Source organism: Ictidomys tridecemlineatus, chromosome 11 (genome assembly GCF_052094955.1).
Source record: "Ictidomys tridecemlineatus isolate mIctTri1 chromosome 11, mIctTri1.hap1, whole genome shotgun sequence".
In the NCBI taxonomy this organism is placed as follows: domain Eukaryota; kingdom Metazoa; phylum Chordata; class Mammalia; order Rodentia; family Sciuridae; genus Ictidomys; species Ictidomys tridecemlineatus.
The window spans coordinates 126,664,037-126,680,640 of NC_135487.1; the positions used below are offsets into that span (position 1 = coordinate 126,664,037).

General features: G+C 52.4%; 1 protein-coding gene across 3 annotated transcripts; it reads left to right on the forward strand.

Moving 5' to 3' along the window:
• The first annotated feature begins 253 nt into the window (after positions 1-253).
• On the forward strand, positions 254-16,170 carry Ubqln4 (ubiquilin 4). 3 transcript variants are annotated; one of them, XM_078027392.1, is made up of 12 exons: positions 254-425; positions 1,822-1,973; positions 2,300-2,517; positions 3,033-3,295; positions 4,930-5,088; positions 8,760-8,985; positions 10,067-10,206; positions 11,311-11,394; positions 11,484-11,599; positions 11,769-11,955; positions 14,325-14,420; positions 14,493-14,683. In XM_078027392.1, exons 1-11 carry the CDS (start codon positions 318-320, stop codon positions 14,394-14,396), a joined length of 1,725 nt encoding a protein of 574 aa, XP_077883518.1. In that variant the 5' UTR covers positions 254-317; the 3' UTR covers positions 14,397-14,420; positions 14,493-14,683. The 3 variants fall into 3 exon arrangements, with proteins under 3 accessions (XP_077883518.1, XP_005331511.3, XP_077883517.1); XM_005331454.5 differs by lacking the exon at positions 14,325-14,420 and having other exon boundaries at positions 255-425; positions 14,493-16,170; XM_078027391.1 differs by lacking the exon at positions 14,325-14,420 and having other exon boundaries at positions 255-425; positions 2,300-2,457; positions 14,493-16,170.
• Positions 16,171-16,604: the final 434 nt, after the last annotated feature.

Below are 16,604 nucleotides of genomic sequence, written 5' to 3' on the forward strand. Positions count from 1 at the left end.
GCTCGCCCCCGGCCCTCGGCCGCTGAGGGCCCGCCGCGCGCCAACCCGAGCGCCGCTGGGGCTACAGCGCGGCGCGGCCCGGTCCAGCGGCGCGACCCGGGGCTCGGCCCTGGGCGGACCCGCTGCAGTGGCCCCCCCAGTCCGCCCGGGGCGCTGTGGCGGCGGCTGGTCCGGAGGGGGCGGCGGAGCCTCGGGGAGGGGAGGGGAGGAGAGGAGGGGGTGTCGGAGGCGCCGGAGCCGAGCCGGGCCGGCGGGGCGGGCGGGGAGGAGGAGGAGCCGGACGGGCTGGCGGGCGGCCGGGTGGCGGCGGCGGCGGCATGGCGGAGCCGAGCGGGGCCGAGACGAGGCCCCCGATTCGGGTCACCGTCAAGACCCCCAAGGACAAGGAGGAAATTGTGATCTGCGACCGAGCCTCGGTCAAGGAGGTAGTGCGGCCGAGTGGGGTGGGCGCCCGGAGGAGGGGTCCACAGGGGTGGGGGGCCCGAGTGACGGCCTGGCGTCCGGGACTGCCCCCGACAGCAGGGCCGGGGCCAGCGGGGACTCGGGCGGCGGGACCGAGGGGCGGGTAGGGGGCGCCCTCCGAGGGCAGGTCGCGGGAGCGTGGCGCGTGTTGGGGGACGGGTTTGGCTTGTGGTGGCCAGGGCTGGGGGCGTGGTGGAGAGCGGGGAGGGGACACCGTCACCCGCACCGGGCCGGAGAGCCTGGGCTCTGGCGGGGTGCACGCCCGCGTTTCTGGTCGGGGTTCGAGTCGCCGAGGCAGAGTGGGGCCCCGGCCGGGGGCTGAGCCAAAGGAAACCCGCGGGAGGCCGGCGGAGCGCCGGGCGCCTGCCGTGCGCCTCGGGGAGCGCCCAGTGTCCACTGAGCGCCAGGGCAGGGGGTCTTTCCCGCGGCCCCAAGCCTTCGCACTCTCTCGAGTCGAAGCAGTTACTGGTTCTTGGCCCTTCTGGGATGCTCGGAGTGCAGTAGGTGCTCAATAAAATCTTGTTGAATGAGTGAGGAGGGACTGTTACCGTATTCTCCCCGGCTTGTGGCAGCCCCAGAATTTCACCTAGGCGGGGCTTAAGATAGGCCATCTGGTTGGAAGAGAGGGATCTGGAAGCTGCTTTTGCTCAGCAAGTGCACTGTTTTTACTTAGAATGTGTGTTTTGTTTTGTTTTGGAGGAGCTGATAGAATTTGGAGAGTCAACTCATACTGCTACCCCCTATATAAAATTGCTAAATACTAAAATTTAAATAGTATTCTCTGTAAGACTGAATTTGAAAACAGCCCTGAGAGGGGAGTGTTTCTGGTCAAAAGCCGGGACTTTGATGTCCAGATCTGAGTTCCCATCTCCCCATGACAAGTTGACCTAACCTCTCAGATCCTCAGTTTTTTCTATTTTAAAAAAGGAGATAATAACTAATACATTAGACGGCTAACCAGTGAAGGGTTAGTGCCCAATGACTGGGATCCCTTGGTTGTAGTTGTTATGAGAAAGCTGGGAATTAGGAGAGAAGGATGAAGCAAGACAGATCCAAGGTTGGGGAAGGAGTTGGCATGGGGAGAGTGCCCATGCAGCACCCTCACTGAGAACCGGATGGAGGGGCTGAAGCTCCGTTCTTAGATATCAGCAAGGGCTTTCTAGGGTAGGAGACTCTGGCATGGAGTTGAGAAAAGTGCCTCTTGCTTATCCGTCTCCTTGATTCAAGGAGCTGCAGCTGGAGGGATGGGGTTGAGACTGTAGAAAGAACTTCCCTTGAGTAGCAGTCAGAGTAGAAGCAGAGTCTCTGGTGGGCGAAGCCCATGCAGCCTCCATAATGATATTTGCCTCTTGATAACAGTTCAAAGAGGAAATCTCCCGGAGGTTTAAGGCTCAGCAGGATCAGCTGGTCCTGATCTTCGCAGGCAAGATCCTCAAGGATGGGGACACCCTGAACCAGCATGGGATCAAGGATGGGCTCACTGTCCATTTGGTGATCAAGACCCCTCAGAAGTAAGTTGAGGAGAAGAGCAGACCTCGCTGTGGACTGGGACTCCCATCCCTATTTCCCTATCGTTTCCTCCACTGTACCTGGAGGACCCAGGCCAGGCAGGGGTCTGGGCACCTAGAACGCCCTGAAATCATGATGCTAGTGACCTCCTCCCTCTCCCTGGCTTACTGACGCCCAGCGCCCCTCCCAGTCTGAGGTGGGGGTGATGGTGTTTAGAGGCGGCCTCGGCTTGCAGTGGCTGTGCGGCACTCGGAAATCCCGATGTCACTGTGCTGCCTTCCCTCTTCTGTGCCCACTCCAACGGGGAGTCTCCTTTCTCTGTCCTCAGGGCCCAAGATCCAGCTGCTGTCACTGCTTCGTCCCCCTCCACTCCAGACCCTGCCTCAGCGCCCTCCACCACGCCCGCTTCACCTGCCACCCCTGCCCATCCCTCTACCTCTGGCAGTGCCACTTCGGATGCTGGCAGTGGAAGCCGGAGGAGCAGTGGTGGGGGCCCCTCACCAGGGGCAGGGGAGGGACCCCCCAGTGCTACTGCATCTATTCTCTGTAAGCCCTCGGGAGGAGAACAGGGTCCTGGGTTGTGCTGGAGTGTGGGGAGCCAAGGAGGGCGAGACAGCCTTGCTCTTAGTGGGATGGGGAGGCTGCCCTGGACACAGCGTTCCAGACCCTGGTGCTTGAGCCAAGCTGAGGAGGAAGCCAGTCTGAGGGCTTCCTGGAGGAGGGGAACACAGCTCAAGTGCTAGGAGGGAAGGAGAGATGGAGATGGGGCCGTGGGGGCCCTGAGTGAGGAGATTGGAAAAGATGGCTCCAACAGTAGGCTGATGGGAGGACTCGATTTACTCATTGAGCGGTGCCCTGCTGGTGGACGGAAGTGCTCTCAGCCCTCCCTCGGCTGACATCTCTCCGCCCAAAGCAGACCAGGGTGGGGACTGTGGAAGTCACTGGAAGAGGGAGATGTGAGCAGCCCCCGGGCCCACCCATCCCGGAGACCCAATTCCGTGGCTGTGCTAGGAGGGGGAAGGGCTCCTGGGGTAAACTGTGACCCTACCCCCTCCTCACAGCTGGCTTTGGGGGCATCCTGGGCCTGGGCAGCCTGGGCCTAGGCTCTGCCAACTTCATGGAGCTGCAGCAGCAGATGCAGAGGCAGCTGATGTCCAACCCTGAGATGCTGTCGCAGATCATGGAGAACCCCCTGGTCCAGGACATGATGTCTAACCCTGACCTGATGCGCCACATGATCATGGCCAACCCCCAGATGCAGCAGTTGATGGAGCGGAACCCCGAGATCAGCCACATGCTCAACAACCCCGAGCTCATGCGGCAGGTGGGTAGGGCAGAAGGCTGGAGGGTGGAGAGGCACCTGGTACCAGCCTCTCCGACATCCATTTGTTCATTCACTCACCTAGCAGCCACGTTTTGGACGTTTGAGGTACAGGGATAAAAAGATTCATGCCTAGCTTTCTAGGAACTCCTGGTGTCCAAGGGAAGGAGACAAGTGAATGGGCAATTATAGAACAGTGTGGTCATTGCTGTCCTAAGCACAGTCACCAGTGTCCTAAGGATAATCACAGCATAAGAAAGGGCTTCTAACCCTATCCTGGGGCTTGGAGGAGGTGTCACCTAGCTGAAACTCAAAGGAAGAAGGTGGGTAAACCAGGGGAAGAAAGAAAAAAAAACTCAAGGTCAAGGGACAATAAAGCAAAGCCCTGGAAATAAGAGACAGTAGGAAGTTGGAGAGCATTATTATGGCTGGGTAGGCCTGGGGAAGAGGCCCAGCAGAGACTGTTTGAGTGTTGGTGTTTGGGGACTTCATCTCATGGTCCAGTCCACCAGGGGACGAGAGCAGATGATCCTCCCAACGGAGTTGTGGACACCAGTGCAGGACTCACCAAAAGACAGCTTCTGCTAGGAGAGTTGTTCCTTGTCTAAAACTGTGCCTCTATGTAGAGGTCACTCAGTAAGTACTGATTGGGTGTCTGGACTATGGGACAAGTGGGAGTTCTGTGAAGGCAGGTGTAGTCTGGAAAGCAGACTTAGAAGAGGCAGGTGTGGAACAGATGTTGGAACAACGAGAGGGAAGGTGTTCCAAGTTGCATGGGAATAAGAAGTAGCTTGCTCTTGTCATAAATCCCCTGGTGTGGATTCAGGCCATGGGCACCAGAACAGAAAGCCCCCATCTTCAGTGTGGCTTAAGGCTCAGTCAGGCCGAAGACTCAGGTGGTGGTCAGGGGGTGTGTGGAACACTGTCCCAGCGGAGTCCTTCCCTGTCCAACTTGTAGTTGTTTACTAGGAACCACAGTGTGATCCTGACCAGATTTACACCAACCTGGCCCCAGCTGTCTCCCCCGCTAACTGGTTGTGAGTCCTGGTGCTGGAGACCATGACGTCTCTGAGCCTGTTTCCTCACCTGCCAGTGAGGGGCAGGCACACCCAGCCTGCAGGGTTATTGTGGGCCGCTTAGCCCAGCGCCTGTGTGCAGTAGGTGTAGAGCAGAGGTTCCTGTTCTCTCTGCCTCCTCTCCTTTCTCATATCCCTTCTTACTCACTTTCCTCCTGCTTCCTGATACCCTTCTTTGCGCCCCTGAACCTGAGAGAGGGAAACTGCTATCTCACCCCACCTGAGAGCCTTGTCCTCCATTAGAAGAAGCCACAGGGTGCTAGGTGGGGGGCCAGATGACAATAGAGGTAGGTGGTCTGCTCCTGCAGCTTTGGGCTGTGCACTTATGCATTCCTCAAGCAGAGCCCCTCCTCAGGGTGTGTGTGTGAGTGAGGATTGAACCCAGGAGTGCTCTATCAAGCTCCGTGCCCAGGTTTTTAATTTTGAGACATGGTCTCACTAAGTTGCCCAATCTGGCCTCAAAGTTGCGATGAAGTAGCTGGGGTTACAGGTGTGTGCCACCGCACCCAGCTTGGTGCTCCCCTGGTTCCAGGGCCCATGGCGTCTCTCTCCCTTCACCAGACAATGGAGCTTGCTCGGAATCCTGCAATGATGCAAGAGATGATGCGGAACCAGGACCGGGCCCTGAGTAACCTCGAGAGCATCCCTGGGGGTTACAATGCCCTGCGCCGCATGTACACCGACATCCAGGAGCCCATGTTCAGTGCTGCCCGGGAACAGGTGGGGCCAGGGGCCGGGCTAGGGGAGGGTCTGTCTGGCTTAGGATTCTCTGCCCCCTGCTGAGGCCAGCCTGGACTGTTGCCTGCCCCTCCATCCTTCTGCAGTTCCCTGAGGGGTGGGCCTTGGCTAGGAGGCATTCTGCAGCAGTGCAAACCAGAGGAGTCCAGCTTGTCATGGGCTGAGGGTAGCACACAGCAGACATCCATAGAGAACTCGGTGAGGTGGTGTGTTTGAGGGACTTGACATTGTTTTGAGAAACTTCTTGTATCAGGGTTTCAGAATTGTGGGGCAGACCTGGGTGCGGTCACGTCAGCCCTAGTACAGTGTGTCTCAAGTGTGGTCCGTGGTTTACCTGCATCAGCCTCACCTGGGGAGCTTGTTAATAATGAGATTCCTGCTCCCCAGCTCTGAGCAACATTTGCAATTAATCAACCTCCTACATCATGGCCTGGGATTATGCATTTTTAAAAATGCTTTATGAATTTATTCCAAATATACAAAAAGTATAGATAAAAATTTAGCATTCTCTTGTACCCAGGTTGCCATATATATACATATATATATATATATATTTTTTTTTTTTTTAGTTGTAAATGGGTATAATACCTTTATTTGTTTATGTGGTGCTGAGGATCAAACCCAATGCCTCATGCATGCGAGACAAGCACTTTACCACTGAGCCACAATGCCATCCTGCCACATATAATTTTAATTCCTTTCTTTTTATTTATTTATTTTTTTTTTTAAGAGAGAGTGAGAGGAGAGGAGAGAGAGAGAGAATTTCCAACATTTTTTTTTTTTTATTTTTTAGTTCTCGGCGGACACAACATCTTTGTTGGTATGTGGTGCTGGGGATCGAACCTGGGCCGCACGCATGCCAGGCGAGCGCGCTACCGCTTGAGCCACATCCCCAGCCTTAATTTTAATTCCTTTCTTGGTTCTTTTTTTTTTTTTTCTGGTATTGAACACAGGGGCACTTTACCACTGAGTTGCAGTCCCAGGGCCCCCTCCCCCTTTTTCTTTTGAGACAGGTTCTCACTACATTGCTTAAGGTCTTGCTAAGTTGCTGAGGCTGGCCTCAAACTTGCCATCCTCCTGTCTCAGCCTTGAAACTTAATTTTATGTCAAACATATTATATATCTGTATGTTTCAAAATTCAGAAGTTACACAAGATAAAAGTATTCAAAAAGTATGGAAAGTCATGCAAGCCAAAAAAGGTATACAAAAGGGATCCTCTTGGGCTGGGGTTGGGGCTCAGTCAAATAAGTCGTTCTAGGTCGAGTTGTAGACTTCACTGGGATCCTCTGTCTCCTCAGCAGAAGGAACTGCTCTCCCGAGGGCAGGGTTTACCATTGTATTCCTTTATTACTTTTGCATATATCCATGAACATCTCTGGTATCCTTTCCCATACTAAACCTTGTGGAAGTGGTATCAGCTGTTCCTGACACTCTAACTTGCTCCTTTTGAAACGTTTTATTGAAGATTAAGAGAACTACAGAAGAGTGACATACCCTCAAGTGTACAGCTTGATGAATTTCACAGTTAACTAACACCCTGGTGTGAGGGCGGGAACCCACCTGATTTGTTCCTGTGGAAAGGAAAGAGTCCATGTCCTGGGCGGCCCTGCTTTCCCAACAGATGAGCCCTTCTTGAAGTTTCTTCCCTCCACCAAGTCTCTAAGCTGAGTTTTCTTTTGCTGGCTCTTCTGTTCCCCTATCCTGTCCCTCTCTCCCTACAACCATCCCTAATTGTCTTAATCAGCCTTGGTATCTGGTAGAGTGAAATCCCCACCATATTCTTTAGGACCATCTTGGTTATTCTTGGCATCGCTCTTTCAGATTTTTAAAATTGCTTGAGGGATCAACTGTGAATGTATTTTTATTTTATTTATTTAGGTACTGGTGATTGAACCCTGGGGTACTTAACCACTGAGCCACATCTCCAGCCTTTTTTTATTTTTTATTTTGAGACAGGATCTCACTAAGTTGCTTAGGGCCTCACTAAATTGTGAGGCTGGCCTCCAACTTGTGATCCTTCTGCCTCAGTGTGCACTACCATGTCTGGCTAAAATAAATAACATTCTTTTGAAAAATAAGTGTTTTCCAAGGCAAATAAAACTTTACAGGAAAGTTGGCCTTGTTTCACATTTTTGCAGATCTCTTTAATGCCTGGCTTTCTATACAAAACAGTTGGCTTCTCAGATCTTACTTGTTCCACTGAATGTCACCTTATGAAGCCTCTGGAAAACTACACTATATCCTCATGAGACAATAAGAGTGAAAAAGGCAAATTAATATCTTAGAATCATAAAAATCATTTTAAACCTTGCAGGATTCTGGGACCACACTTTGAGAACTAGGGTATTCGAGGGATCTTTTGAACATTAGAATAAATAGTAGGTGTTCAATAAATAGCAGCTGCTATCACTGTGGGTTGTTAGGAAGAGAGTCTGTCAGGTGTACCAGGAAGAACAAAGCAGAGCTGAGAACTAGGTAGAGTAAGGTGCTAGGCGGATTACCAGAACAGGAAATCTGAAGCAGGGACAAAGATTGAAATTATGGTATGTGAACCCTGGCCTGCAAGCCCTGTTATCTGAACAGGCATCTGGTAAGGCGAAGGAACCACTGCTCAGAGAGGAGCCCTTGATCATCTGTGTTCCCATGGCCACTTAGAATAACAGGAAAAGTGACTGTAGGAAACCCCTCGGTGGAGAGGGCCTGGGCTGCTCAGAATACTCCTGCTTCCTTGCTTCAGGACCACCCGGAGCTCAGAGAGGGACTGCTGAGCTCTGCGACCCTGAGGAAGGCTAAGCAGTGCAGAAGGGTGTGGAACACCCGCAGCAAGTACAGCCCTGGACTCCCGAGCTCTGTCCCTCTGCCCGGAGTGCTGAGAGGGCACTCCTCGTTCCCTGAGGAGCAGACCTGGGCCACCCTCGGGAACACAGTGGGGGCCCTGGTACTGAGGCATGAGAGGGATCAAGACCTGCTGGGCTGAAGACCCAGAGTAGGAGGTTCCTTTTGGGGCTCCACAAAAGAGGGGAAGGAGAAAACCTAGAAGAGAGCATGCGCAGCTAGAGGTGTACTCCACTAGAGGGCGCCACCGTGGTGGGCCTGAGTGGACAGAGAATGCCTCTTAAGGACCTGGAGAGTCGGGGAGAAGGTTCTGGGATTTAGCATCAGACTAAGAGGGCTGGGAGAAGGGGAGCTGCGGGTAGGTCAAGGTTGAATGAGAGGGCCAGGTCTAAGAGCCACTCCCATCAAGTCAGCAGTTTTATTGAGCACCTACTAATATGGAGTTGAAGCTACAAAGGTAAATCTTTGCCCCTTGAAAGCTACAGGAAAACAAATATCTTATTACACAGTGGGAAAGGTGTGTGTAAAGTGCTTCAGGTCACAGAGAGAGACCAACTTAGAGCCACCAGGAGAGGAGGGAAGTTTCCAGTTATCTAAGGGATCAGTTCTGTAGTCATTAGCATCAGCCAGCTCCCACTCCCAGGGCAAGGGTGGAGCTGTCCGTCATTGGGCGAACAGTTGCGACCTGGAGTCCAAGTTCTTGATCTCCCTCCCTTTTCTGGGGGAGGGGAGTCTATTAGGAGAAAGAAGAGAAAGGGCATAGCCCTTGTCCCTAACTTGTTTCAGTCCTTAACCCAAAACCTTTCCCTCCTCCCAGTTTGGCAACAATCCCTTCTCTTCCCTGGCCGGGAACTCCGACAGCTCATCCTCCCAACCTCTACGGACTGAGAATCGAGAGCCCCTCCCTAACCCCTGGAGCCCCTCGCCCCCCGCCTCCCAGGCCCCCGGGTCCGGTGGGGAGGGCACCGGAGGATCGGGGACCAGCCAGGTGCACCCGACAGTCTCGAACCCTTTTGGGATCAATGCGGCTAGCCTGGGGTCAGGTATGTCCTAGGGTGGAAGTTTAGTGGGGTCACCAGGGCAGTCCCCTGCCCCCAGGACTAAGTGGGATTCACTCTGTTCCAGGATATTGAAAATAGGTGGGATTGTATTAAGGCTACTGAGGGGGCTTAGCAGCCTAGAGTAGTGCCCCACTGTTCTGAGGGTGAGAGTTTGATTCTGGCCTGAACAATGGCTCGTGAATAAACCAGGTCCCGTTCCCAGGCTCCATGAGCACCTTTGGTTCCATCCAGTGTAAATGGGCCAGAGTGGGAGGCGAGAGTGGGTGGGGTAGGCAGGGGTGGAGGAGAATCAGGGCAGACCTGGGGACAGGCAGATGTGAAACTGACGGAGGTAGATGTGCAGGGCTGCCCTACACTGACGGACAAGTGATGCACTGTGCAACCCTACAGAATGCCCCATTTATCTGGACTCTGACTGTACACATGGCCCTGGGGATGTCTTTGGTGGATGCCCTGATTTCTCTGTTCACTGGGGGATATCTAGAATGGGAAAGTCCTTTCCCCTCCATGTGCTTCAGTGACCTTATCTATAAAATAAGGACTGGAATTTGGTCCATGGTTTTCAAATTGTGTTCCTGAGTTCTGGGGAGTCGGGACCATCTCCAGGAGGAGGAAGAACCAAATAGGAGAGGCTCTCGGCCTCCTGTCCCAGCTCCAACCAGACCACTGACATACATGGTTTCTGAGTGAGATTTGGCTTGAGGAAAGGGTCTTTGCTACTAAGACAAGTTTGAAAAACACTGGTCTAGGTGACATTTAATCCTTTCCAACTCAGACATTATCTGAGCTTGTGGCAGGAACAGTCCAGAAAGGGCATGAATTAGACCCAGTTTCTAGCTGGCTTGTTCTTAGAAAAGTGGATGGAGAAGTCCAGGCCAGAGAAGGACAGACTTTCCTCAGGCTCGGAGGCCTGGAGCCTTGCCACAGTACTTGGGTGCCCTTGAGCATTGCCTTTCTGAGTTTCAGGACCATTCAGTGTCCAAAGTAAGGTAGACTGAAGTGAAGCATGAGGCTCCCATCTGGACCCCTTCTCTCCTGTTTTATTTCACCTTCCTCGTCCTAGGGATGTTCAACAGCCCAGAAATGCAGGCGCTCCTCCAGCAGATCTCTGAGAACCCCCAGCTGATGCAGAATGTGATTTCAGCCCCCTACATGCGCAGCATGATGCAGACACTTGCCCAGAACCCTGACTTTGCTGCTCAGGTATCAAACTGGCTCAGGGGAGTGTTGCTGGGGAGGGCTCCTTGAGTGAGAGCAGTTTCTTTTGGTCTAAACACTCTGGGTCGCCGGGCGTGGTGGCGCACACTTGCTATCCCAGCAGCTCAGGAGGCTGAGACAGGAGGATCTGAAGGTCAAAGCCAGCCTCAGCAACTTAGTGAGACTCTTAAGCAATTCAGTAAGACGCTAAGCAACTCAGCAAGACCCTGTCTCTGAATAAAATATAAAAAGGGCTGAGGATATGGCTCAGTGGTTAAGTGCTCCTGGGTTCAATCCACGGTACAAAAAAAATCAAAAGCAAACTCTTAACAAAAAGCACTGGGGCTCAGTGGTAGAGCGCTTACCTCACACCCATGAGGCACTGGGTTTGATCCCCAGCACCACATAAAATAAATAAATAAACAAAATAAAGGTATTGTGTCCATCTACAAGTAAAAATACCCCCCCCCCAAAAAAAAAACACTGTTGTTCTGGGCACAGTGGCAAAAACCTGCTGTTCTAGGGACTCAGGAGGCTGAGGTAGGAGGATAGCAAGTTCAAGAGTAGCCTCAGCAACTTGGCGAAACCTTTTCTCAAAATGAAAAATAAGAGGCTGGGGATGTGGCTCAGTGGTAGAGCGCGTGTTGGGAAGTTGAGGCCCTGGGTTTAACCCCTGCACAATCAAACAAAACACTGGGACTGCCAGACTGCTTGGGTTCTGCCACATCTCAGCTTCGTGAGCTAACAGTTATTTAACCTCCCAGTTTCCTCATCTGCAAAATGATATTAGACTACTTCCTGCCTCACTAGGTTAAAGGATTAGAAAAGTTAACACATGTCAAGTGCTTAGAACATAGTGTGCCACAAAGTAAGCCCTGTGTACTTGGAAGTGTTAGCTGGTGTCACCACCATCTGACCAGACGGAGCAGCCTGATATCTGACTCTTCATTTCTCAGAGCACGGTTCCATCTCCTTGCTGTCCCACGTGGGCCTTTAGGATATCTGAGGTCCTTGGGAGCCATAGTGGTGGGGGTTGTGGGGGTGGCTGAGGCTGTGGGCAGTTCTCCGGGTGGGAAGTTCCAGGCCTCTCTTCTACCTTCACCCTGGCAGATGATGGTGAATGTGCCCCTCTTTGCCGGGAACCCCCAACTGCAGGAGCAGCTCCGGCTGCAGCTCCCGGTCTTCCTGCAGCAGGTGAGTACGGGGCCTAGAGGGGCAGAACTGGGCTCTGGACTTAGGCTGCCTGCTCTTCCCACCACTCCTGCTGCCTGTCTCTTTCCCAGATGCAGAATCCGGAGTCCCTGTCTATCCTCACCAATCCCCGGGCCATGCAGGCCTTGCTGCAGATCCAGCAGGGACTGCAAACCTTACAGACTGAGGCCCCCGGGCTGGTACCCAGGTGAGGGCCAGTGCCCCCTTCCTCCCCTCTCTGCCCTCTCTGGCAGCCTTTGTGTCCCCGAGGATCTGCTGTCCCATCGCCCCCCCCCCCTCGCTGTTTTTCCTTCTGGATCTCATATCCCCACCTCTCTTGAATGCCGGCTCCTACCCTTGGCCTTTCCTGCCTGCAGCCTTGGCTCTTTTGGGATGTCCCGGACCACAGCGCCCTCAACGGGCAGCAGCTCTGGGTCTACGGCCGACGGCCCCACGTCTTCGCCAGCCACGCCCGCCACGACTCCTCCCACCGGGGCTTCCAGTGCCCAGCAGCAGCTCATGCAGCAGATGATCCAGCTTTTGGCTGGGAGTGGAAACTCACAGGTACCAGGGGCAGCAGGGCTGGTATCGGGCTCACCACTTCCCCCTGGGCAGCGTCAAGGGTAGCAGAAGACCAGAGGCAGCAGGGCCGGCTTTGCAGTCGGCCAGAGCTGGCTGGCCTACCATTCACCAGGCGCGGGCAGGCTACCAGCCACCCCTCAGTTCAGTGCCTACAGCTGTAAGGTGGAGTTGAATAGTGATAGTCCCCTGGTGTGCTCGGTACTGCTCCAGATGCTCTGTATAAGAGTTCATTACCTCATTCTTTTTTTTTTTAGATATTGAGGGACCTTTATTTTATTCATTTGTCTATATTTGGTGCAGAGGATTGAACCCAGTGCCTCACACATGCTAGGCCCTAGCCCCAGCCCCATTACCTTATTCTTAGGAGAAAGTTATTGTTAGTACTATCTCTGTATTACAAATGGGGAAACTGAGGCCCAGAGAGGTTCAGTGGATTCCTCATTTTCATAGCTAGTAAGTAAGGGAGCCATGATTCAAACCCAGGCATTCTGGTTCCAGAATTTACGCTTTCCACCCTCACCACTGGGAATTGAACCAGGGGTGCTCAACCATTGAGCTACTTCCCCAGCCCTTTAATTAATTTATTTATTTCTAATACCTTTGTTTTATTTATTTATTTTTATGTGGTGCTGAGGATCAAAGCCAGTGCCTCACCCGTGAGAGGCAAGTGTTCTACCACTGAGCTACAGCCCAGCCCTTACTTTTAATTTTGAAACAGGGTCTTGCTGTTCTGAGGCTGTGGCTCAGCTGGTAGAGTGCTTGGCTAGCATGTGTGAAGCACTGGGTTCAATTCTCAGCACTGCATGTAAATAAATAAAGATCCATTGACAACCAAAAATAAATAAATAAATAAGAAGAAAAAAAGAAACCGGGCCTTGGGAAGTTTCCCAGGCTGGCCTTGAACTTGCAATCCCCTTGCCTCAGCTTCCAAATTACTGAGATTACAGGCACATGCTGTGCCCAGCCAGAAGTTTACCCTTATACCTTTTATTTATTTGTTTACTTTTTGTGGTGCTGGGGATTGAACCCAGGGCTTTGTGCATGTGAGGCAAGCATTCTACCTCTTTTTTTTTTTAATTAGTTGTTGATGGATCTTTATTTATTTACGTGTGGTGCTGAGGATAGAACCCAGTGCCTCATACATGCTAGGCAAGTGCTCCACCACTGAGCCCCAGCCCCAGCCCCTGTTCATCCTCTTTGGGGGAGGGGAGGGTTAGAAATGAACCCTGGCCTTGCATAGCCTAAGCACACATTCGACAACTGAGCAACCTTCCCAGCCCCTTGGGTATTTGTTTGGTAATTAAAACACCTTCCACCTCCGAGACTTTGTTTTTGTTTGTTTTTCTTTTAATAAATTTTTATTTATTTTTTAGTTGTATTTGTAGTTGGACACAACACCTCCATTTCACTTGTTTATTTTTTTTTTAATGTGGTGCTGAGGATCGAACCCAGGGTTTTGCACATGTGAGGCAAGTGTTCTACCGCTGAGCCACAACTCCAGCCCCCACCTCGGAGACTTTGGAAGGAGGAATCTGGAAGGATTGCAGAGTCCTGGGCCACAAAGTCAAGGCCAGGGCTTGGAGTAGGGGAAGAGATACAGATGCCCTGGATTGTCTCCGACCTCTGTGACCCACAGGGAAAAGCTGCTCAACAAAAATGTGTGTGAAGCCAGTGGTGGTCGTGCACACGTGTAATCCCAGCAACCTCAGAGGCTGAGGCAGAAGGATCGCAAGTTCAAGGCTAGCCTCAGCAGCTTAGTGGGGCTGTTAGCATTCTTAGCAAGACCCTGTCTCAAAATTTAAAAATAAGGGCTGGGGGTATAGCTCAATAGTAAAGCACTTGCCTAGCATGTGCATGGCCCTGGGTTCAATCCTTAGTATTACAATAAGAAGAGACCCAGACAGGTAGGGCTGGAGATGTGCCTCAGTGAGTGGTTGAGCACCCCTGGATTCAATCCCTGGCACTAAAAAAAAAAGTGTGAAGCCACTCAGCCCCTCAGGAGACTGAGGCAGAGTATAACAAGTTCAAGGCCAGCGTCAGCAACCCAGCAAGACCCTGTCTAAAATTAAAAAGGGCTGGGAATGTAGCTCAGTGGTGCCCGTGTTCAGTCCCTCCTACAGCTTCATACATACAGACATACAGTCTTTTCCTGGGACCCTTCTCTGGCCTCTTAATGTGGCTGTGTGTGTGATGACCGTCAGGAAGGAGCATGTTTGGCCTGCCTTTTATTTGGCCGCAGAGCATTTGGCTTTTGGAGCACCAGAGTATTTATGGGAAATAGGAATATAAGGTGACCCAGGCCCATCAGGCACTTTGAGATTTCAAGTAAGATCCCTGCCTTTTTATCATAGTTCTTCAGTGACTCGGGAGCTCTTCCTGGTGGCCTTCCTGTGCAGCCCCCTCCTCCCTACCCCACTGACTGAGGACGTCAGGGACCTGTTGGTGTTGTAAGCCCTTCAGCTTCAGCTACTCCTCTGGGGTGGGTTCTGTGCCCACTTCATAAGGCCTGTCCCCTCCAGGTGCAGACGCCAGAAGTGAGATTTCAGCAACAACTGGAGCAGCTCAACTCCATGGGTTTCATCAATCGTGAGGCCAATCTGCAGGCCCTGATTGCCACCGGAGGGGACATCAATGCAGCTATCGAGAGACTCCTGGGCTCCCAGCTCTCCTAATCCTTCGGCCCATGCCTCCTGCCTCTCCCCTGACCCAATACTGACCTTTGGTTCCTCTGTCAGCCCCTAACCTCTGCAGCTTGTCCCTCTGTCTTCTTCTTTGACTCTCCAAACAGTAGGGTGACCTTAGAGGCATGGGCCCAATGCCACCGCTCTGTCTGAGCATTTTGATCTCACTGCTGTCTGTAACAGAGTCTTCTCTCCTGGTCCTCCTTGAGCAGATCTGTTTAAACAGTTTTCACAGTTCTGTTGGTCGACCCCACCTCCTTGCCCACACTACCTTTTGCAATCTTCAGACTTCTCAGTGGGGACTGCAAAGTTGCAGGAGGACCCAACTCTCTGGTTTACTGGAACAGTCTTCCATCCACACCACTAGGCTTTGGCTTCTCTTAACTTACCTTTGGTAACTGTCCTCTTCCCCACCCTCCCTGGGCCCTCCAGGGCTAGCACCGCACTCTGAAGGTGGGGGCAGGTGAAACAGGCTGTGATTTTTCTCCTCAAACCCTACTCTGGGCACTTCACCTAGGACTTTTTCTTGGGCTCTGTTGGGACTTCTCATCCAAAGGGGAACACAAGGCACAGCACTCTGGATGGAAATTAACAGGCCCTGGACCAGAGCAATGAAGACTGTTACGGCAGAGGAGCCATTGAGATTTCCTAGAGGAAGAGGACAGGGAGGCAGCCTAAGCAAAAGGCTTGCGATTGGAACTACAGCTGGGTCTGGGAGTACTAGTAGCTCTTTAGGCAAGAGACTCCAGGCGCAGGTCCGACTGAGGAGAAATAGGTAGACGAATGGGATTTGAACTGAAGAAGGGCTCGATGCTGAGCAGTGTCACACACACGTTCCCACGAACTCAAGACCTCCCTGTCTCTCCTGTCCCCAGTAATTGTGAGTTCCACTCAAAGGGTGTGGAGGGGATCGGAGTCTGTTCAGCAGGGGTAGTGTGTGTGCATGTGTGCCCACATGTGAGGTGGGCCAGTCGGGTTCTTTGTGGATTTCTAGTTTAGTGCTGCCTCTCAGAGGGACAAGGAAGTAAGAGGGCTGGTCTAGAGCAGAATGGGGACACCCAGGAGGGCTTAGGCCTCTGGATGCTGGATCACGGAAAGGCAGTGTGGGCACCCTTGTGAAGCTGTTGGGTGTGACTGGTACCCTTACCACCCACCACTGTTTTGGAGACTAGCACAGGGGGTTTCTCCCTCCAGAGCCCCTGGTCTTTCCATTTTTTACTGTTTTCCCTCCAGGCCAGAAAGTTTATTTGAGGAGGGAGAGGGGATGGTGGCAATGATGCCTTTAATCTGGAACTGGACATTGCTGTACTGGAGCATGGAGGAGGCTCTTACCACCTCCTCCCTCAGCTGTGTGGCCCCGCTGCTTGGAGAACACGGAGGCAAGAGGAACAGAATTTTGCTCCAAGTGGGAAAGGGTCCCAAACAGTCCAGAGAAGATGTCTGCCCTTTTCCTCCCTACCTCCCCCAACTCCCACACTGGCCTTTGTAAATAAATGGTGTGATGTTTGTTGTGAAAGTGTGTTGGTGTGTTTTCTGCTGCAGGCTGGCTGGACAACATCCTGGCTCTACCAAGAATAAGGTGGACTATAGAGGGGTTTGAAGTTGGGTTCAGTTACCACAGCTGTTAAGGAGCATTGACGGTTAAGAGAGAACTGGCCAGGCCCAGTGGCGCACACCTGTAATCCCAGCAGCTCTGGAGGCTGAGACAGGAGGATTGTCAGTTCAAAGCCAGCCTCAGCAATGGCAAGGCATTAAGCAACTCAGTGAGACCCTGTCTCTAATAAAATACAAAATTGGGCTAGGGATGTGGCTTAGTGGTTGAGTGCCCTTGAGTTCAATTCTTGGTACCCCCAAAATAAATAAATAAATAACTGATCAGCCGGGTGCAGTGGCACTTGCCTGTAATCCCAGCAGCTCAGGAGACTGAGGCAGGAGGAACAAAAGTTCAAA